This window comes from Lethenteron reissneri, chromosome 58, assembly GCF_015708825.2.
Source record: "Lethenteron reissneri isolate LAM-NWPU_2019-01 chromosome 58, ASM1570882v1, whole genome shotgun sequence".
NCBI lineage: Eukaryota > Metazoa > Chordata > Hyperoartia > Petromyzontiformes > Petromyzontidae > Lethenteron > Lethenteron reissneri.
In genome coordinates this window covers 7,010,635-7,034,087 of record NC_083836.1, presented here as the reverse complement: position 1 = coordinate 7,034,087, position 23,453 = coordinate 7,010,635, and the positions used below count along the sequence as shown (strand labels likewise).

Genomic DNA, 23,453 nt, shown 5'->3' with positions numbered 1-23,453 from the left:
GTGACCACTGGGAAAATATACAGGCGTCAGGGTCGGGATCGGGATCGGAATCGAACCCACGACCTCATGTATACCAGGCAAGGTAGTTAATATCTCGCCCCCGCGGCACTCCTTTTATCTGCACATGCATGTAAGCTGTAGCAAAGAGCTTGACTCACTATTGACATATCTGGGTTGACTCAAATCATTCCCACTCTGGCATCAATAAGTGTAATTTACTGGGAAGTCAACAGTGGATGCCTTATCGTGTAACTGCTTACAATGGGATTGTGGAATTTCCACCAAGGACTCAGGGCGTTTGTTTCAACTGCCTTGCCAAGCGATCGAACCATCAGCAGCACGATTGTGCAGTTGATCGTGCTAATTATCACATTATGGCAGCATTTTTTTAAATATACATGTTCATTTAATAAATATGCTTATTTTCCAGAAAATTTTGAAAAAAGCCCTACATGTTTCATGGCAATAGAATACATTTATTTATTTGCTCAATAATTTTTGTTACGAATTTTTTTTTGGTTCGTGAAGATAACATTAAATTCTGGCAACCTGAAAACGGGTTCATAAATGAGTTTTTTTTTTTTTTTAAGAAAGCCTCAGGAGGAGGTGTCTTTATCGCGCATCTACCCCGGAAAGAAAGCATCACCTCTGGAAACGGTTATATATCTGTTAAAAATCTTTTCAGAGCTGTGCTCATTTCCAAGACAGCGTTGCCTGTCAATCAACACACTGAACTCGTTTCTGACAAGTAAAACGCTGTGTTTGCTGCCATTGGTAATCTAAATAAAGTTTAGTTTTTTTTTAAAGTGTGCTCTCTTTAAACGGTGTATTTCCCGCCACCGCCCCCCCCCCCTTTTGCCAATTATATTCCGGTTGTGTTTTCAGCGTTACGAGACAAATACTTCAGTTTAACACTTCGACTTTCGCGACTAGTATTATTCATAATAAAGGCTTTGGGCTTAGATCGCGTAAGTATAAGGAAGACAAATACTTGTCAAAGTCGACCTCGGCAGCCGGCTGTGTATCCATCACCCCGTGTCTTGAGAACTGCCGCGGAAGGTGACATCGTAGAACTACTTCCGAGATTACACCCGTAGTCTCCTGCGGCATTTTCATCTGTCTCTGCTATCTGTGCTACAAGGTGGCCTATCCTGGCCAACTTGCCGCCATTCACTTGCATCGTCTGGTATTCCCATGCAATTTCCTACCAAACCTCTATCCAGGCTCAAACACACTTGGTTTCCAAGATCTGACGAGCTCAGGCACGTTCAGGGGCAGGCATCATCTTCCAAATTGATTGATGTTTCGAAGCGGTTTTCCCCATAGGCACTGGCTGGGCTTTGTAGTAAAACTAATTTAATTAAAATCAGATATTCGTATGCAGTCAGTTGTGCGGGGAGCAGCAGAAATAATACAAATTAATTTCTCAGCTCGCAAAGCACGAGTTTAAAATTCCTCTGCAAACTCAAAGGGTTTCTCGTTTCAATTGCTGTTAGCAATTTGGTGGGGTTCAATTAAACTAATGCAACAATAATCACAGGCATGTTGTTTGTTATGAGAGCTTTCTTCCTGGCCGATGAGAAAATAATTTAAAGATATTCAGAATTTTAAGTCCAGGATAAATTGCACATGTGTTGCCACCACTTACAGAAGACATTATCTTATGGAAATATTGCCTCAGAAGTTATGAATGAAGAATTAAGTTTCAAGTGATAAAACTCAAATTATGAAACATTTTACGAATACTTCACCTCATTAGAATGCTATTTTCTATAACATTGAATGATTTGCAGTTCTCAGATTGCATTAAGCAAAATCATAAACAAATAATAGAGCACACAGAGTAGATATGTGTTAATCTTCAGCCCCACTCTCCAGCCTTCTTTGTTAATGTATTCAATAATTTACGTTGGTTCACTCCCAGTGGTTGTTATTGCGACTGTGGCTATCATCTTGATATAATACGCTATTCAAATAAGAGGAGTCTGCATGTCTCGATGTCATGATCCAAATTTGAAAATTGACTTGCAAATTACCTGATTGTGAAAACCACGTGGCAACATCACCCCCTACTCGAGACAAATTACAATTTGCAGGCCAGTGCTTCGTTCATGTTGTGCCACACAGGGACAGCTGCCACTGGGTGCCCCCTTGTCCATGGCGCTTTAAGATGTATTTAAGCAATCTATTAAATGTAAATTTTCATCCAAATCTTACTTTTACCTCCAACCCACCCATCTAACCATTGCGCTGTATTCAACAAGGCAGAAGGCAGCACCGCTCACTGCACGTGTCACCACGCACACAATGACCACGGGCATTTAGAGCAGCTGAGCACTACCGCACCACTGGCAATCAGCAAAGCAGAAGTTAGCACTTCCAGTGGGGGGAGGAGGGTGGGGGGGGAGGCGTGGGAAGGTGTGGGGAGAGATGGGGGATCGAGGGGAAGAAGATATCACATGAAACCCACCCGGGACTCTGGCTTGTCAGAGTGAGAACCTGGATAAGGTTCAGCCAAGCATGTCTGTGAATGTCATTCAGCTGTTTCACACAAACCATGGTCGGCGAAAAATGCCTTGCACAAATATATGGTACCACTGTATAGGCAAGAGGATGTGTGTATGTTCGTAAATGTTGCTCATAAAATTAGTGACGAAAATGTTTGTGGACAAAGGGTTTATTTTTTATTTTTGTTCGTTCAACGATAACTATCGGTGGATTAAAGTATTCCAGCGTGATGACGGCTTGGACTACCCACCGAAGATCAAAGCATGCCAAGATTAAATTAACAGGCCTGAGTGAAGACGATGACTCAGATAGGTGCGTTAGTAATGTTTAACATGTAGGCTTTTGCGACCAATATTTTTCAAAATAAACGTTTTTGGGTTATATCGTGTAAGTATGTGTCATAATCTTACACCAACCGATACAGCCAGTAAGGATGATCACGTCAACAAAATGTGCCAATTAGTTACTACTTCAGCCCACCGGTGTGTTGGAGAGTAAATCCACAACATTTACAATTTGAGTAGATGTTTCGTTGGTAATTACATCCGGCATTATTAGAAGATATGCCCAACTAATTGGCACATTTTTTTTATGTGACAACCCTTACTGGCTTTTGTCTGGTGGTGGAGGGTTATGACGCATTTGTGATTACGCGATCTAATCCAAAAACCTTTATTATGTATTAGTGATGTTCTCACAGAACTCAGCGCACTGAGGAAGACCAAATATAGGAATTGGCTGTTTAAGGATATGTAAAGATGTACTGAGTTCACTGTTTGGATCTATCACACCACCATTTAATCACGTAGTGTGGACTAAATGTTGAATTGCTTGAGTCGGCTTGACTAAAAAAAAAAATACTCCATGAAATCCACAGACTAAGATTAACATTCCACAGGCTGTCGTAGATGTAAAACTGACTAAATATAAAATACTGACTCATTTCACATGGGTGTGTAGATCACAAAGGGTTTGTGTGAAATACTCACAATGCTATGAGATCCATGTGAAAGAGTGTGCGCAGGGACAGAAATACGATCTCTTCTCAAGCTGAAAGTTGGATCATTTTACATTTTTTGGCAGGAAAGCTACTTGACAAATGCGATTAACTCCATCCAGTTTCATTTCATCTTTTACATTATTTCTTTTGGTTCTGATGAATAATGCAACCTTGAGAATGTTGCTATCTGATATTCTGAACAACTTGGCCCGCAAAATGGGCACACTCCTCTGAATTGTCCCACTGACTTTTGTCCTTTTCTGATTTATTACTATCAAAAGAGTTTCTCGTTGATCGTCTCTCTGATACACTGCATAAAAAATTCAACAAGTACAATATATCCCACCCACCCTCCCCTTATTTTGAATAAAACATCGGACAAATTGAAAGCAACAATATAACTGCTACACAAATAAGGCAAAAATATCACTTTCTCCACGGACAGAAAAGATTTACCCAATGCGATCAATGAAATATCATCTCATTGGCAAAATGTTCCATTCAAATACCGTACATGTTATTAATCAATTGCCTCTTTGACGAAACGTGATTACTTATATCCTCCCCACATGCTAATTGGTTGTAGCAGATAGGATAACACACCTTAATTAGCCATCAATAATACGTCTGAATATAACTTTATAACATAGCTACTATTTTTTGTTCTGCTTTTCTGTCTGTCTGTCTAATTGCTGACAACTTTAAATAATGCCACTTGTGAACGCGATTCATGTTAACATAGTCACATCATCGCTTCGTTGCATGGACCTCACACGTACGTACGCATGTATGTTGAACTTATTTTGCTCCGTACGTAGCCAACCATGTTTATTGGATGTGTGGGGGAAGGACAACAAACTAAACACAAAAATCAGTTCTAAAGAAAATAGTTTTTCATTTAGATTTCAAAGTGCAGAGCTCCAGTGGCTTCCTAATAACGGAAGAAAGAGCGTTCCAGACGGCCGCAGAATCCCATCTGAAAGCGCCGTCTGCAGTGGCCGTATTTGTTTGAGGGCCAGCCAAAACATTGATTTTATCATCCAGACATCGGGGACATGGCCGAGTGATTGCAGAGGTTTGTGATTTGAATGTATGTATGTTGAACTTCTTTCACACCATACGAAGCCAACCGTGCTAATCGGAGGTGCGGGAATCGGTTCAAGCGCAGCGACGGCGCATTACAACCGGGAATACACCAGTTTCCTGGCTCCCTGTTCTGTCGAACATTCTGCCACCAAATTTCCGCAGAAACATGGGGCAACCTGCGAGAGAGTTTACACGCTTTCTTGCCAACGACAACCGCCTACTAATTAACAAAGATCTGGAGGCGAAATTGAGGTCGTTAATTCTGTATGGTGTTTACGTGGAGACACGTTTACCAACAATGCTCCTGAACAATGCACGAGTTGGCATGAAATATTTGCGTTTTTGCATTGAACGGTGCTCAATTGTTTCGATGGAGTGCGCTTGTCACCAATATCTGGTGACCCAGCAGCATGTGTTTAATGATGACACCCAGAATGTTGAAACCAGTTCCTAGAGTTTGGTTGCTCGCACACATAGCTTGCTGTTTAACATGAGTCGAGAAAAAACCGATTAACGAATGTTTTTTTTTTCATTTATATGTAGAGGCACAGAATAATGGTTCTGTTTCTATATTTTTTTCTTGCCGAGCAAGAGTGACCTGATCCTCACCCCACCATGAGGGGTAACGCTGGAAGGGGAACGCCGTCGCTTACCTGATACGTCTCCGCGTTGTGGTTGCGGCAAAACGGGTAGAAGGCCCCGACCTGCATCCAACGGCGGCACAGCTCCTCCGAGGGCTCGTCAAAAAACCCACAGATGTCCGCTCCGATCTGCGTTGATGGCACAAGGAGTGGCGGAAGATTGGTGGCGGGCGGGGAGGAGGGGGTTGGAGTGGGGTGGGATGCAAGGTGGGGGGAAGGAACGTTACTAAAATAACATCTTGACTTAAAAGCTTTCGTAACTGCAGGAATTCATATTCTTTGGGTCTTTTGGTAAAGTCACGTAGATAGGTTCAAAGAAAATAACAAAAAAAACTACGACGTTTCTATCACAAAACAAGCGTTTGTCATCCGGACGAATGCTTGTGTGATGCCGCCGCCACGAAGCCGTTCGGCAGGCACCAAATCCCCGACCTCGCCACCACCAAGCAACGGAGCCGACCCCGCGTCCCCCTCACCTCACCTCACATGAACACACCCGCACTCATTTCCCCCCCCCCCCATAGAGCTCCGAGGGGAGGTCGCCTGGCCGACCGGTTTTTATCCGAGAGACCCTTATCGGGATTAATTCTCACGGTTTCCGGCGATCAGGGAATTGGATGACCTCCCCCGTGCTACGTGGCACCGCGGCGCTGCGGCCGGCCTTAATATGGTGTGGTCGCGGCGTGGGGCATTCGGCCACCGCGGTTGAGGCGCATTTCCCCCCACACACACTCCCACGGGTCGACGGGGCAAGCAGGGGAGGCACGGGACAGCATGAATAGCGGGGTCACAGGGGCTGTTGCGCATAGTCATGGAGGGTTGGGATAATTGCGCTTGAGCGCGCAGGCCCCATTGTTAGGAAGGGTAAGGGAGTAATTAGGATGTACGCCGCCAACGTCGCTCACTGATTAGCATATCAACAGCGCCCGGGAACCGCCGTGCGCGGGCTTGGGGTGCACGAGCCCATTGTTCAGCGCAGCATCCCCTTTGAGGTAGGGAGGATAAATAGAGGAGCGCAGAGGGGAAATCGCTCTCTTCTCTCCAGCGCCAGGCGACAGGACGCTCTCCAGTCCAGCGACCCGATCGTCCGTGAGACGCATCGAGGTACGCTGCGAGCACGGGATCAACGAACCGCCGTGGGCATCCAGCAGGAAGTAAGTAGGTGAATTAGAATCATAGCAGATAAATCGGGAATAGGTATAAAGGTATCAGCGTAGGCCAGCCTCGTCGACTCACTGATTTAACATTAAATTACCAGGTATCAGATAATAAATCATTAATAGCGAAGCGTGGTCTCGCGTGATATTGTCGTGCAGTGTGAGCGTGTGGGTGCGCGTGTGTACACTGTGGTTCACCACGTGAGTGAGCGCTGCGTAGAGCGGCGCACGAGTGGGTGTCGCGTGTGTGCAGGTGTGTGCGCTCAGTAGTGTGGGTGAAGGGGTCGGTGCGTCCGCAGGTCCCCGATCCGTCTGTCGCCGCCGGGACTCGCGCAGTGTGAGGGCAGCGTCGTTCGCCCCCGACCCCCGTTTAATAGCGCGTGATCCGTGGAGAGACAACGCAGCGTCTGCAGGTGAACGAGGGCGTGCGGCGAGCTATGCCTCTCACACGAGCTCGCGGAGGGACGGACCAGGGAGGGGAGCCGTCGGGCGATGAGCCCAGCGACGGCAGCAGCTGCTCGCAGAGCAGCGAGGGGTCGGCGCACGGCGGAGCCCCTGCCATAGGCACGGAGCAGGGAGGGACTCCGGGGACCAGCGGCCCCAACAACTTGGTGTCAGAAGTGGGATAACTGCGTACTGGGGGAGGGAGAGGGAGCGGACAGGGGACCCGCTACGGAGCCGCCCCCCCTCCCCGGGCATGTTATATGTGCGACCGCCGAGGGCATCTAGTGAGAGACTGTCCTGAAATCACCCGAGCTAGGCAGACGCGGGGGTTAAACTCCAACGCCCCCTAGAAAGCGGACCAACTAGGGGTGCAATCGACGCGGTCCCGATACAAATAGACGATAATGAGAATAATGGCGAGCGAGTGATCTCCACACAGGTTCCAGCAACAACGCCCACAGAAACGGTGACTCCTGGCGACTGGCTACGGGAGCTGGTGGCGGGGATCACGGGGGCCACGTCGCTGGTGGAAGGAGAGGTAAACGGAGTGCGTACCCGAATCCTGCTGGACACGGGGGCGGTGGCCTCGCTCGTGAGCGCAGCGCACTGCAGCACGATCGGGGTCGACGTGCGTCACCTGCAGGCACCGGACCGCGCGCTGCACACTGCGAGCGGAGCCGGAATGGGCCTGCTGGGGAGAGCCACCTTAGAGGTCCGCATAGGCAGCCAGGGGTGCACCCAGGAGTTCTACGTGTCGAGTGCGTTGTGTCACGAGTGTATCGCAGGTACCGACCTCTTAGAACGGCTGGGACTCAACGTGCAACCCCGCCAGCGATGCGCCACCGTGGAGAGCAACGGCGAGCGGATACCGTTCCTGGGACGAGAACCGACGCGCCCCCGCTTCACACCTGTGGCCGCTATCCTGGCGACGGCAGTCACCATCGGGCCGCTCACCGAGATGCTGGTGCCGGTGGCAACATCCCCCACCGACCCCGCGCTCCGACCATCAGGGGAGGTAATGCTAACTCCTCACCCGGAGTTGGCAAAACGGTATGGGATAGTGGGATCCGCCACGTTGGTAAACGCAGATGGGGACCGATTGTTTATGCGGATGTTTAACCCCCACAGTTCCCCAGCGATACTGCGACGGCGCACCCCGATAGCCACCGTACACCCCCTGCACGCACGCCACTCTAACGACTCGGTGTTCGCACTCTGGGCTGAGGACACCGGTCGTCCTGAGGGTGACCAGGACCTGGCCTGGCGAGTCGGCCTGACTCCCCAAGCCGAAGTCGTTCCCCTGCTCGACGCGTTACATGTACCATGGGCGGATTTACCTAAGGGAGAGGCCGATCGGCTGCGCGAGTTACTGCGGGAGTATGCCAACGTGTTCAGCGAACACGACTCGGACGTGGGTCGGACCGACCTTGTTAAGCACCAAATTGACACCGGTGCAGCCCGACCCATCAAACTCCCTGCATACCGAGTGGGCGCACCCGAACGCACCCAGATCAAAGAGGCGGTTGGGGACATGCTTCGCGATAACATAATTCAGCCCTCGGCGAGCCCCTGGTCAGCCCCGGTGGTACTAGTAACGAAAAAGGATGGGTCAACCCGGTTCTGCGTCGATTATCGTAAACTGAACGCAGTCACGCTCGGCGACGCCTTCCCCATACCCCGCATCGACGACACTTTTGACAGCCTCGCCGGAGCGCGATATTTTTCCACCCTCGATCTCGCGTCCGGGTACTGGCAGGTGGAGATGGCGGAGGAGGATCGGCCGAAAACCGCATTCACCACCCCGATGGGACTATTCGAGTTTCGAGTACTCCCGTTCGGACTCACCAATGCACCCGCGACGTTCCAGCGGCTGATGGAGTTGGTGATGCGGGGTTTGCAATGGGAACAGTGCCTGATTTACTTGGACGATGTGATCGTGTTCAGTAGATCTTTGTCTGAGCATTGGTCCAGGCTACGAGAGGTGTTCCAGCGACTGCGAGCGGCTCATCTCAAGCTCAAGCCACGTAAGTGTTACATCGCACAACGCGAGGTGGGGTACCTCGGGCATCGCGTCAGCGAGGCAGGCGTGCGTACCGATCCGGAGAAGGTACGCGCCGTAGTGGAGTGGCCACGGCCAAGGAATCTGACGGAGATCAGATCATTTTTGGGGCTCGCCACCTATTATCGTCGATTTGTAAAGGGATTCAGCGAGATCTCACGCCCCCTCACCCAACTCACTTCCCCTAAGCACCCCTATCAGTGGACGGGGGCCTGCCAGACGGCCTTCACCACTCTCAAAGACCACCTCACCCACGCCCCCACCCTCGCTTTCCCCGATTTTACCACCGATTTTATTTTGGACACCGACGCCTGCAGCAGCGGGCTGGGCGCGGTGTTGTCACAGGTACAGGATGGGACGGAACGAGTCATCACGTACGCCAGCCGGACCTTGAGTGGGGCCGAGCTGAACTATTGCGTGACCCGCCAAGAGTTGTACGCCGTGATTTTCGCATGTAAGCAGTTCCGGCCGTATTTGTACGGCAGGAGATGTCGCGTACGCACTGACCATTATGCTCTTCAGTTCCTTCTTACATTCAAGGAGCCGCGGGGGCAGATGGCCCGTTGGTTGGCGCAGTTGCAGGAGTACAACCTGCAAATCGAGTATCGGGCTGGCCGGACGCATGCAAACGCGGACGCCTTGTCGAGGCGGCCCACGGTGTACGCCGAGACAAGGGCGGAGGAGGCCTGCCCCTGTTTCACGGGGGGACGCTGCCGGCAGGCAACGGACCCCCGAGAGGCCGCGGCCACTGACCCCCCCCCAGCGAGAGAGAGTGCAGTGTGCGCCACAGAGACCCTCACAGGTGGCACCGAGGATCCCGTCGACCGCCCAGCAAGCGCGGGACCCGCGGCTCGGGACCCGATCGGACGGATCCAGGAGGACGTCGGCTGCGCCTTCCCGGGCCTGAACGACGAGCAGCTGAGACAGACCCAGCAGCGAGATCCGGATCTGGCGGCCGTGGAGGCGGCACTGCGGGAGGAAAAGAGCGCCCTACCAGGACCCTGGAGCGGTTTGTATGCCCGGTTGTGTGTGCAGAACGGAGTGGTACGGGAGTTAACCAAGGCCGGCCAGCCGGGGTGCATCTGTGTTCCTGCCCAGGTGCGACCCCAGCTGCTACGGCTGGTGCATGACCACCCACTCGGGGGCCACGATGGGGAACGACGCACTCGAGAGACCCTGCGTCGCCAGTATCTCTGGCCCAAATTGGCACAAGACGTGGCGGCCTGGGTACAGGGCTGCCGCGCCTGTCAGCAGTGCGGGCCGAAACCGGCACGATACCAGGTACCCCTAAGGCCGTTCCGCGTCAGCCGCACGAATCAGCTGGTCGGGATCGATCTACAGGGGCCATTCCCACGATCCCATCGAGGCAACCGGTATATTCTAGTCGCAGTAGAGTATTTCACCCGCTACCCCGTGGCAGTGGCCATCCCTGATAAAACGGCCTTGGTGGTGGCCCGGGCATTCGTAGAACATTACGTACTCAAGCACGGGATCCCGGAACGAGTCCTCACCGACCAGGGTAGCGAGTTCGAGACCGAGCTGTTCCAGGCACTGTGCCGAGAATTCGGAATCCAGAAGGACCGAACCACAGCGTATCATCCCCAAGCGAACGGTATGGTAGAGCGCATGAATCAGACCCTAGCGGGGAAACTCAAACGTATGGCGGCCGCAAATCAACGGGATTGGGACGAACACCTCCCCTACGCCCTTTTCGCCTACGCCACCACCGTACACACGTCGACGGGACAAACCCCGTTTTTAATGATGTTCGGCCGTGAGTCTCGTTTACCCGCAGATCTGCTATTCGGCGTCCCTTCCCCCCAGCCGGAGGAGGGAAGCCGCCCCGTGGAACACCTGTTGGAGACCCTGCGAGAAGCCCGAGGCCGAGCATACCCGCAAGGGGAAGCCGCGCATCGGCGGCAGGAACAGGGCACCCGACCCCGCATGGAACCCCCCTTATTCCTGACAGGCGCTAAGGTGTGGCTACACACCCCTCGCGTCGGGGCCGGGCAGGTGGGGAAACTGACGACCTACTGGCGGGGACCCTGGACCGTGGTGCGGCAGATATCCCCCTGGACGGTACTAATTTACGGCGGGGAGAGGGGTCGAGAGACGGTGGTCAATGTCCGCCGCTTAAAACCATGGAAAGCGGCCCCGGCGAGAGAGGACTCCGTCACCCGAAAGCCCCGAAATCCCAGAGTACCCGCACCCCTCGTGTTGGGGTGCCTCGCACACTACATGGGCCCCGCCGGGTCCCCGAGACGCCCCGATCCAGTCCGGAGACGGCGCGGACGACGGCCACTAAACCCTTCCGCTGCTGAGTTTGTGCCCCAGCCCACAGGTGCCGGGGGACGGGGAGAGCCGCTGGAGTGGAGGAGGAGACCGCCGCAGGAGCTACAGAGGACGGAACCACCCGCCCCGAGGCCAGCCACCAGGTCCGGACGGATCCCCCGGACCCTGCAACGTTTCCTCGTGGGCGCGGCCCAAGCGAGGTGCTCCAGTCAACCCGGGACGAGGACTGGCACCTCGGGGGGCTATGTGATGCCGCCGCCACGAAGCCGTTCGGCAGGCACCAAATCCCCGACCTCGCCACCACCAAGCAACGGAGCCGACCCCGCGTCCCCCTCACCTCACCTCACATGAACACACCCGCACTCATTTCCCCCCCCCCATAGAGCTCCGAGGGGAGGTCGCCTGGCCGACCGGTTTTTATCCGAGAGACCCTTATCGGGATTAATTCTCACGGTTTCCGGCGATCAGGGAATTGGATGACCTCCCCCGTGCTACGTGGCACTGCGGCGCTGCGGCCGGCCTTAATATGGTGTGGTCGCGGCGTGGGGCATTCGGCCACCGCGGTTGAGGCGCATTTCCCCCCACACACACTCCCACGGGTCGACGGGGCAAGCAGGGGAGGCACGGGACAGCATGAATAGCGGGGTCACAGGGGCTGTTGCGCATAGTCATGGAGGGTTGGGATAATTGCGCTTGAGCGCGCAGGCCCCATTGTTAGGAAGGGTAAGGGAGTAATTAGGATGTACGCCGCCAACGTCGCTCACTGATTAGCATATCAACAGCGCCCGGGAACCGCCGTGCGCGGGCTTGGGGTGCACGAGCCCATTGTTCAGCGCAGCATCCCCTTTGAGGTAGGGAGGATAAATAGAGGAGCGCAGAGGGGAAATCGCTCTCTTCTCTCCAGCGCCAGGCGACAGGACGCTCTCCAGTCCAGCGACCCGATCGTCCGTGAGACGCATCGAGGTACGCTGCGAGCACGGGATCAACGAACCGCCGTGGGCATCCAGCAGGAAGTAAGTAGGTGAATTAGAATCATAGCAGATAAATCGGGAATAGGTATAAAGGTATCAGCGTAGGCCAGTCTCGTCGACTCACTGATTTAACATTAAATTACCAGGTATCAGATAATAAATCATTAATAGCGAAGCGTGGTCTCGCGTGATATTGTCGTGCAGTGTGAGCGTGTGGGTGCGCGTGTGTACACTGTGGTTCACCACGTGAGTGAGCGCTGCGTAGAGCGGCGCACGAGTGGGTGTCGCGTGTGTGCAGGTGTGTGCGTTCGTAGTGTGGGTGAAGGGGTCGGTGCGTCCGCAGGTCCCCGATCCGTCTGTCGCCGCCGGGACTCGCGCAGTGTGAGGGCAGCGTCGTTCGCCCCCGACCCCCGTTTAATAGCGCGTGATCCGTGGAGAGACAACGCAGCGTCTGCAGGTGAACGAGGGCGTGCGGCGAGCTATGCCTCTCACACGAGCTCGCGGAGGGACGGATCAGGGAGGGGAGCCGTCGGGCGATGAGCCCAGCGACGGCAGCAGCTGCTCGCAGAGCAGCGAGGGGTCGGCGCACGGCGGAGCCCCTGCCATAGGCACGGAGCAGGGAGGGACTCCGGGGACCAGCGGCCCCAACACTTGTGTTGCGATCGATACGTCGTAGTTTTTTGTAATATTTTGTTATTTTTTTGTTATCTTCTTTGAACCTATCTAATAGGCAAACATCTTATTTTTTTAATTAAACATTATTTATTACGTATCAATTATTTATTTACTTATCTATTTACTTACTTATTTACCTATCTACATGCCACTTATTGATTTATTATTTACTTACCAACCCATCTGAGGGAAATAATAGGCAAGATCTGATATCGCCATAATAACACGTGCTAAAGCATGTCTCCTTACCTCACTGCCAGTAGAATCATTTTCTTAAAAAAAAAATACAGAAATAAATAACACTTAACTGAAAAATATGAAAACTCAAGATGTAACGATAACATACTCATTACTACAATGACCTACGGCAATTCACGTAAGAACCTTCTTTCAGAAAGTTTCAACGTGGAGTCGAAGATAAATATAAGCAAAAAACAAACAACAAGTTGACTAATTGATTACACGTATCTGTGAGAGAAACACAAATGGAAATCACATCAGAGTAAACCTTGGGCAGTCATAGAAGTTTCTGAAAGCAGACTGTGGATAAAAAAACGATTCAATATAGACGTGGCAGCAGGATGGAGCGCTATTATATATGTATTTATGGTAAACTTCTTTCGCGCCGTACGTAGCCAACCGTTTTAATCAGAGGTGCGGGGGAAGGACAACACACTATATATGGATAATAACTATGTTTTTTTTACATCACTGTCGTATTTTATTGCCTTTTTAATCATCATATCTGAAATGAATGCTGGATTATTGCATGCGCAATATCAATCAGTAAAATGATACTGCTATACATGCTTTTGTGATGGCCTCATGGAAAACAGGTTTCAATGGAGTCAGGGAAAAGCATGGAAAATGTATGGGGCAAAACAATATTCTGCACCTAATCTAGGAATATTTGTGTTATTGTCCTGCATCTATATATATAAGTGATGTGCGCAAGTGTCCACTAACATGGTTCTTATTAATAAATAAGATGGAACAAAAACGGAAGAGTGCGTAAAGAAGTACGGGAAGACACGTGTTTAGAGTAACGATAAGAGCTATAAAGAGGAATTTATTAATTTCGATTTAAAGCTTTCGTGACTGCAGGAATTCATATTATTGGTTCTTTCAGTCAAGTCACGTAGAAGGGAAATAATAAAATAATAAAAATAAAACAATAAAAATCTTACGACGTTTCGATTGCAACACAAGCAATCATCATGATGTGTGAAAACCACAGCAAAGATTAAAAAAAAATTATTGCTGTGGTGTTGCAATCGAAACGTGATAATTTAATTGTTTTATTTTTATTATTTTATTATTTCCCTTCTCCGTGACTTTACCGAAAGAACCAAGAATAGGAATTCATGAATTAGGGAACACGAAATTTAAAACATCTGTTTTCATTTGGAAGCCACTGGAGCTATGCACTTTTAAATCTAGATTGAAAACTAATTTCTGCTTTTTGTGCTTAAGATTGTTGTCCTTTCCCGCACCTCCGAGTAGCACGGTTGACTACGTACGGTGTGAAATAAGTTCAGCATACATACAAATATCAAACAAAAAACATTACAGTAAAAAGGCATGAAATCGTTTTGGCGTGAACTATTACACGCATCCATATGAGTTTTTTTTTTGTGTACGACCGCGTAAATATAAACGTGTCGTTAAACCCACCACCACCGGGCACAGCCAATTAGTAAGCTTCGTGACGTAAACAAAACGTGCCAATTAGTTACTAGTGCAATACACCGGTGTGTTGGAGAGTGAGTCCACAACATTTACAATTCGAGTACGACGTTTCACCTGTGATTACAACCAGCATCATTAGGCGACAGCCATAATTTATGTTGTGTGTTTACTCTCCAACACACCAGTGTGCTGACCTTGTAACTAATTGACACATTTTAACATCATGCCAATCCCTCACATTAACATAGCCACTTCCGTGCACTTGTCGAGGAGGCCACTCTCCTATCTTACAGTAACATGCTAATTTCTCACATTAACATCACTAGCCCCGGCCACTTCTTTATAACCCTTGAGCTACACCCATTTCAAACCTTTTAAAACAGTCTGTCTCAGCAGCAGACCATGCTTTCCCACCTGATGATGGACGCTTGTGTTGCGCCCGAAAAGTCGTGATTTTTTACATCCTTTATATTAAGTTGACTTGCTTGCTTGCGCGCTTACGACCGTGCAAATCTTCCGGTCGTTTTTTAACTCACTTCCCGTGATCCAATCGAGCTGACATTTTGCACACAGACTCGTTGTGCGTGACATTTATTTTCGTGAATTTTTTCCCCCAAAATTTTACACTTTTTAGGAATTTTTTTTTATATTTAATTACCAATTGCTTAATGGTGGCAGGCAATCATCTGACCCATAGATGGCAGCCATCTCAAGCCAGAGGACGAAAGGACTCTAGCCGCCACGCATATAAAGGATTTATAGTGAAAAACTTTGTTTTTACGGGTTAATTTTTAAATTTTATACCTACGTGACTTTACGGAAAAAAAAAGAGTATGGATTCCTGCAGTTACGAAAGCTTCAAATCAAGATTGATACATTTTGTTCACGCGACAAACCTTACTAATAGGCTGTGCCGGGTGGTGGCGGGTTTTAACGACACATTTATATTTACGCGATCCAACCAAACAGAAATACCTCTTTTATGGATAATATTGGTCGCGAAAGCCTACCACGTGTTAAACTGTTACACGCATGAATGACTGTGATGAATGTAATGGAAATGTGGGTGGTGGAGTGGTTTAGGGGCATCAGAGCACTGCGCATGTGTGAGATATTACTTTTGAACCCCAGGGAATTTGTACACCGGGGTAGGAATACAGTACTTCACATAATCTTAACCATAGGCTAAACGTCCGATAGTTTTGTACTTAGGCGTTCGCGACACATATTAACATTTAAAATCATTGGGTTCAATCATGTAGATATAATTATAACAGTAATATGATTACCACATGGAAACATACTCCCACCACAGATGTCTTCATATTATATATGTATTATTTGGATGCCAGGATACAAATACCACGATTGTAATAGCATTATGGTTAGGGTGCTGACCTAATCATTGGGGTCATACTTCGGCTGGGAGGTTAAACTACCACTAGGCAGGCCAGGGGTTCAACAAATATACATATAATATGCGGACCACAGAGTCATAATTCTACACTGTCAAAATAAGCTCTTGTACCGGCACCACCAAGTTCCTGGGTATGAATCCAGGTTCTCAATTGCAGTGAGATGAGAGCCTCAGCTTGGTCACTCATGACGACGCAAAAACACTGACAATATTTTAACTGTTGGTTTTTTTTCGTCCGCTTGGCAAAACAGGTCATTTGAATGGATCTCAGAAGTAGTTCTGTGATAGCACCTTCCATGGGCCGTTCTCGGACACAGAAGGGCACTGCTGATTAATTTGTTGCATCACGTGAGATTTGTCGTGCATATTTAGAACCCACATTTTTGAGAGGGAAAAAAAAACCCACCAGCAACCACCGGGGCAGGGCGATTCCACTCGTGAGCAGCGAAAGGCGAGCGTTGATGAAGCAACAACGTCGCGAGCGAGTCGGTGTGGCACGTTCATAATGACTTCACTTCAGCTCAGTCAGTGGAGGCTGCGTGGCTCGTCGGCTCAACGTGCCCCTTTTTTAGGCGTGCGTGAAAGTGGTCGTGGTGAGACACCGATAAAAAACAAATGGGGCTCCGCTGCTGTGACGCTCGGGGCATCGCCACTGCATCACTGCCTCTCAGTGCCTGCTGCTCGTTTTGTAATCGACCCATGGGGTTGTCATGCATTAATACCAAAACGGTTCCCACCATCACAAATTTTTCCGTCAATTTGGCAATGTGGCTGCTGCCCTTGGGCTCATGGCTAACATCACAAACTCAGCATAGCTGCAATCACGAAGCTAAAATGTTGAGTTTTTATTTCTGTTCCTTTTCTTCAGCATGTAAGTTCCTTTGGGCTCAATAAAGCTCATTTGTAGCCGTGTGAAGATTGGCTCCCTTACAATTCAATTAATTGTTGCAATTCAGGGACGCGATTTGATTCATGAATTGATTTTAAAACATCGATCATATTTACCATAGTTATTCCAGTTTTGCTAGAGCTATCGTGGCATGAGATAAACAAAATTAAATCAAATCAAGAATCCATTTGGGAAATCTCACCGAGCAGAAAATGGCTGTAGAATTAATTATTTGCAGGAATTCTCCTGCAAAAGCCTTCAAGTGTATTTTTTTTAACCAGTAGGGGCTGCACTTTCTCACACACTGTGCTTTTAGATTGTCATGATAGTAACACTGATTTAGTTTTATACTCGGAGCTGGCATTTGGACCAAATTAAGAGCAAATTAATATAGAAAATTAGAGTTTTTGTGCAGTCATTGTTGGCTGGGCTGAAACTCAATCCACTACGCTTAGGGAGATGCAAATTCAACCATGAGTGGCTGTAACCCAGATTCGAACCCATGGCTTTCAGAAGTGCTGGCTCAACGCTTTGACCTCTGAGCTACCTGGCTTCCCCAAGAGTTGATTTTATTCAGACATTTGTTGAACAATCTGGTGAATGGAGTGGCCTCAAGTGGCTGGACAGGGTCACGTTGACCCATTAAACAACGTATACAAAACATCGAACACTCCATTTAATGCATGTATTGTACACTTAATAATACATTGTAATTGATGAATATATGCATCATAACAACTCTACTGTAAAACTCCTATGATTGCTGCTTAGAAAATGTAATAAACACGAATGATGAATGTATCAAAACCTAGTAACAATGTCCCAAGGTGGAGTAGTCATAGTGGTTAATGCACTCCCTATAGATTTGGCCACCCAAATTCCCTTCCCGGCCATGGCTAAAACTAGTGACGAGTGATATCTCAACCCATCCTGACCTTCTTCCCTTCACCAACTCGCGCTGACGAGTATGGTGAAATATGATAAAACATCCAATGGTGTACATGGCTTTGGGATACTTTCATCCATTGATGGATTTCGTATTCCTGGGATAAATAAAAAACAATATAACAAGCACCTCTTGTTAACAATGCCCTGGGATTTTTTTTGCAACTATGAGATATCTGACGGAAAGTGGTCTTGTGATTTTGGGAGGACCTACGTTATAACAAATTTGAACAACAACAACAGCAGCAGCTCGGTACAGGCGTGACCGGGAGTTTGACATAACAGCCAGGACAGTGTCCCAGCCCTGACGCTGCTGCCCAATCGCAACGAGCTTCACAATGACCTCTACAAAAACAGTCACTGACGCAATCGTTGAATCTAATTATTTATCTCCAACAAAAGTGAACATCCATTGAAGATAGAATGTGATGATTTCAAGAGTGAGCTGGATTTAAAATATAAAAAATAACCAAGACCGTTGAAGATGATAATTAAAGCAATTTCAGTGCCATGTGAATATAATGAAAGGACACAGTGGGGGCTTAGGAGAGGCGTGCAAATTAAGGCATGCAATGTACGACATTCATCGGAATAAACAGACGTGAGTGGTGATTATAGGTATTTTAGATTTCCATGTCAAAGCCGAGATATGGAACGCATCCAAGAGAATGTGCAACTCGTGTGTGCAGGTGATGGGTGGACTATGGAATTGCAGGGATCAAGAACGATGGTGGTAGAAGGTGGGGGAGGGGGGACTTTATCGAGCAGTAGGTTGACAATGGCTGATGATGATGTCAAATACCAGATGCCAGATTTCACAAAAGCATCTAGCATACATCACCTTGGTAGTGTACCCCACATTTTGGTGAGAAACGCAATCTAAACAGTTCAGCCCCGAATCAGAAGAAAGGAAACATTTGCGCAAAATTCTTTGGTTCTATCGGTTAAGTCACGTATAAAGATAAAATAATAAATTAAATAATAGCATACTACGACGTACCACGTCGTCGTCCACTCATTGACATGCTAATTTTTTCTCTGCCCCCTCCCTCTCTCCGCCCCCGCCCCCTCTCTATATTTAAGGCCTCGTCACAGAAACGACCTCTCTCTTTCTGCCGATACGTGTTCTCTCTCTGTGTCTTTGTTGATGTCTGTCTGCTTGTGTGTCTGTCTATAGTTTTCTGGTTATATTTTTGTTGCTATTTCTTTTATACCTGATGATGATTGCTTGTGTTGCAATCGAAACGTTGTAGTATGCTATTATTTAATTTATTATTTTATCTTTATACGTGACTTAACCGAAAGAACCAAAGAATAATTCCTGCAGTCACGAAAGCTCCAAAATTGAGATTTGCCCAAAATGTTTACTCGACCTAAATTGCCTCTCTGCCGAAACGAGCAATGGGGTAGTGCCACATGCGTGTTGTTGAAGGTTCTGAGCCTGTGGCAAAAAATTCCACATTCCCATGGAAGGTGTCTTTTTTAAAACCTTTGCATGACCACCGTTACGACTGCTTACGTGGTTATACGGAAGAGCAGGCGTTCCGATGCGCGCTGTGCCACGGGTTCGTAACTACAAACGCGACGTCCCATTTCGCGGGCAGGGACATTGGCAGTGGTGTGTGCCGACATTGGTGTCATTCCGTGCGTCTGTTTGTGGCAATTCCAGGGCGCATGGCCACCCTGACATTGCTACATCGTTCACCAATTAACCTTTACAAGCCACACATGCCAAGCTCTACCCCACGTCCAGGAGTAATGACGCACGCGGCAGAGACGCCGTCTATTATCACGGCGCTGCTCAAGTACGCGGAAAAAGCAACACGTGGAAATGGGACAAGTCGCAGAGAATATCGTAAAAGTAATAACATTCCCATCAATTTGTTACCTTTAACATTCATACTTGAATGTCGAGCGATATCGGATTTAATCGATTTAGAATAAATGCTTATTTTCTTCAAGCTTTATCACTCTGACATTGTTCCGAAGTGAGCATCCATCAGGGTGACAGCCAGACAAATTTGTTACATTTTAAACACCAGTTCTGCACACGGTAGCACCACGAGATTTGTGTGGCGTTGGAAACACACTTAGTTTAACATTCCAATTTTTATTGTAAAATGTTCGTGTTAATTTCGTTGTGTTTCCCTGAAATATGCACGTTTTGTGTGTGTGTCGTGATATTTTCTGGATCTGGAAGTGCACGCGCGTGTTCGGCTTATCTTTGCTGAACCGATCGCACGCACACACAGAGCGGTGCCTGAGAATGCATTATCAACCTGGGGACCTTTGAAATGGGGGTGGGGTGGGGGGGGGGTACACTGACATCCCAAGGGCCATCCGACACTCGGCTCCCATCCATGTCTCTTCTCAACGCCGTCGTTTAACAAGAAAAAATAAATCTCGCGGTAACAAAAAAAAACGGTTTGAAAAACTTTCTAGTACACAGCTTACGAGCAGAGGCAATGCAATACATTCCTCAATAACACTGTGGCCCTAAACGGAAAGGTATATAGACGGTGACGTTGTGGGCAATTGCCCTTCTTCATAGCCCATAGAGAGGACAGCGAGGTGGATATAAGAGTTGAAGATTAAACTTTACACCACGGAGGGTCTATATAATGTTTTCGTGTCATAAATAAAGTGGCGTCAGCATGGCACGAGGTTAATTTGCAGCAAACTTGTTCATCGGCATGTAACAACGTTATTACTATTTGCGAGTAAATAAAACAAAGTTTTTTTTTCAGTGATGGCAGGCTAGCTCAAGGTGAGATTGCTGGGATGGCATCACCGAGGGCCTGGGTGCGAGTTCAGGCCGGTGCCTGTGAGTAAAGGAATTTTCACGTGCACAGCGTTGATAGTCTAAGTCCAATCATTGTCACCAACAAAGAGAATGTTTGACTTGAAGCTGTCGTGACTGCAGGAACGACTCTTTGGTTATTTCGGTAAAGTCACGTAGAAAAAAAATTAAATTATAGAATACGACGTTTCTATTGCAATACAAGCAATCGTCATCAGGTACACACAGACAGACACACAAGCAGAGAGAGACAACACAGAGACACACACTGCTTGTATGTCTGATGTTACATTTGTTTTTTTATTCACTCAATACCTATTTTTTGGTACTTTTCCCTGAATTTTAATTTTTATTTTAACAGGGAAGGCCCACTTAGCTATGTCGCGCTTTTTCAGAAGCGACTTGGCCACAAATTACAGCTCAACTACGTGGCTCATCATCGCGTTGAACTTTATAGCAGCCTGGTGGTGGGGGCTGGTGGTGAGGGGTGGTGGTGAGGGGTGGTGGTGGGGGCTGGTGGTGAGGGGTGGTGGTGAGGGGTGGTGGTGGGGGCTGGTGGTGAGGGCTGGTGGTGGGGGCTGGTGGTGGGGGCTGGTGGTGAGGGCTGGTCTGTGAGGGCTGGTCTGTGAGGGCTGGTCTGTGAGGGCTGGTCTGTGAGGGCTGGTCTGTGAGGGCTGGTCTGTGAGGGCTGGTCTGTGAGGGCTGGTCTGTGAGGGCTGGTCTGTGAGGGCTGGTCTGTGAGGGCTGGTCTGTGAGGGCTGGTCTGTGAGGGCTGGTCTGTGAGGGCTGGTCTGTGAGGGCTGGTCTGTGAGGGCTGGTCTGTGAGGGCTGGTCTGTGAGGGCTGGTCTGTGAGGGCTGGTCTGTGAGGGCTGGTCTGTGAGGGCTGGTCTGTGAGGGCTGGTCTGTGAGGGCTGGTCTGTGAGGGCTGGTCTGTGAGGGCTGGTCTGTGAGGGCTGGTCTGTGAGGGCTGGTCTGTGAGGGCTGGTCTGTGAGGGCTGGTCTGTGAGGGCTGGTCTGTGAGGGCTGGTCTGTGAGGGCTGGTCTGTGAGGGCTGGTCTGTGAGGGCTGGTCTGTGAGGGCTGGTCTGTGAGGGCTGGTCTGTGAGGGCTGGTCTGTGAGGGCTGGTCTGTGAGGGCTGGTCTGTGAGGGCTGGTCTGTGAGGGCTGGTCTGTGAGGGCTGGTCTGTGAGGGCTGGTCTGTGAGGGCTGGTCTGTGAGGGCTGGTCTGTGAGGGCTGGTCTGTGAGGGCTGGTCTGTGAGGGCTGGTCTGTGAGGGCTGGTCTGTGAGGGCTGGTCTGTGAGGGCTGGTCTGTGAGGGCTGGTCTGTGAGGGCTGCTGGTCTGTGAGGGCTGGTCTGTGAGGGCTGGTCTGTGAGGGCTGGTCTGTGAGGGCTGGTCTGTGAGGGCTGGTCTGTGAGGGCTGGTCTGTGAGGGCTGGTCTGTGAGGGCTGGTCTGTGAGGGCTGGTCTGTGAGGGCTGGTCTGTGAGGGCTGGTCTGTGAGGGCTGGTCTGTGAGGGCTGGTCTGTGAGGGCTGGTCTGTGAGGGCTGGTCTGTGAGGGCTGGTCTGTGAGGGCTGGTCTGTGAGGGCTGGTCTGTGAGGGCTGGTCTGTGAGGGCTGGTCTGTGAGGGCTGGTGGTGAGGGGTCTTTAAATCTCACAGCGTTTCTTGTCAAAACAAACACTTTTAATTAACGTTACACTAGAATACAGTAATTTTGTCTTTAACTCCTCTATACCCGGTCGATATCCCTGTACCGGTACTAAGTATTATTCCTACCAGCCCACCCCGCAGGGTCCTGTTTGATGAATGTGTTTTTTGTTATTTGTGCGATATTGCCAATGCAGCAGCGCCACGGAATTTATTTCTCTCTAAAGCAGGATGGTAAGTAAAGTGCTGCTCCCGAGGACGGAGAACAGGTCCGCTGAAAATATTAACAAACCAAGTTCTGCGATAACCTCTTCATGGAACATTCTCAAAAACGCCGATTCATTTTCTGCGAGGGTTCCGAATGAATCTGTCATTCATAAAATTACACTGATTAAACAAAAGTTGGGTACAAAAGGCTAATAATAATAAATGATGGCAATTCATCGACTCGATAACGAGGGAAATCTGTTACAAGCCTAGGATGTGTATGTGCTACATATGGCAATATGATGGACCTTAGGCTTTGATTGCTGTGGGCTCCCACCTGGCTTAGCAAAGGCGGCTAATAATCACGAGGCACAAACGAGGCACTCATGGAATTTAACCATTGTTATAGGCGAATCCAACTCTTTCGAATTGTAGACAACAGTGAGGAAGGTACATTTGCACGTAGGTCAAATTGCAAACATCTGTATCATTAAATACTGTAGTGGCAATATTGGCACCAGAGTGAGAGAGTTGACATGTGTTATTGAAAAATATGGGAATTGTCTCTTGGAATCGGAATCTAACATAGAATGATTATAATTGTTTTTTTACCCTTCTATCTGGCAACAAAACTGACACCTTTTTACAAGGAGTCATGTTTGCATAGACCACAATACCTGCAGCCATAATGCAAACAAAAAACATAACTCTGATAATATATATACTGTCCTTGAAGTTGATTGGTCCACACCCGAGACAGCTTTCCTTAGAGCCAAAAGGCGCCTTTTGGCGTCATCTGGTCCAACCCATGTGAGACTAGGCTAATCAACTTCAAGGACAGTGCATATATTATCAGGGTTGTGTTTTTTGTTTGCATTATGACTGCAGGTATTGTGGTCTATGCAAACATGACTCCTTGTTAAAAAGGTGTCAGTTTTGTTGCCAGATAGAAGGTTAAAAAAACAATTATCTTTTTTACTGGCAAATGAGGTTCCAATGATAGAATGATTACTTTAGATTGAGCGA

At 48.7% G+C, this 23,453-nt stretch overlaps 1 protein-coding gene across 2 annotated transcripts in view; it reads right to left on the bottom strand.

The window, feature by feature from the left end:
- LOC133357558 (sucrase-isomaltase, intestinal-like) overlaps positions 1-23,453 on the bottom strand; it is a 341,356-nt gene that overhangs the window by 90,178 nt on the left and 227,725 nt on the right. For both annotated transcript variants that reach the window (XM_061575541.1, XM_061575542.1), the window contains exon 17: positions 5,248-5,364. In XM_061575541.1, the coding sequence (XP_061431525.1) occupies positions 5,248-5,364 (117 nt within the window). The remainder of the gene's footprint in view (positions 1-5,247; positions 5,365-23,453) is intronic.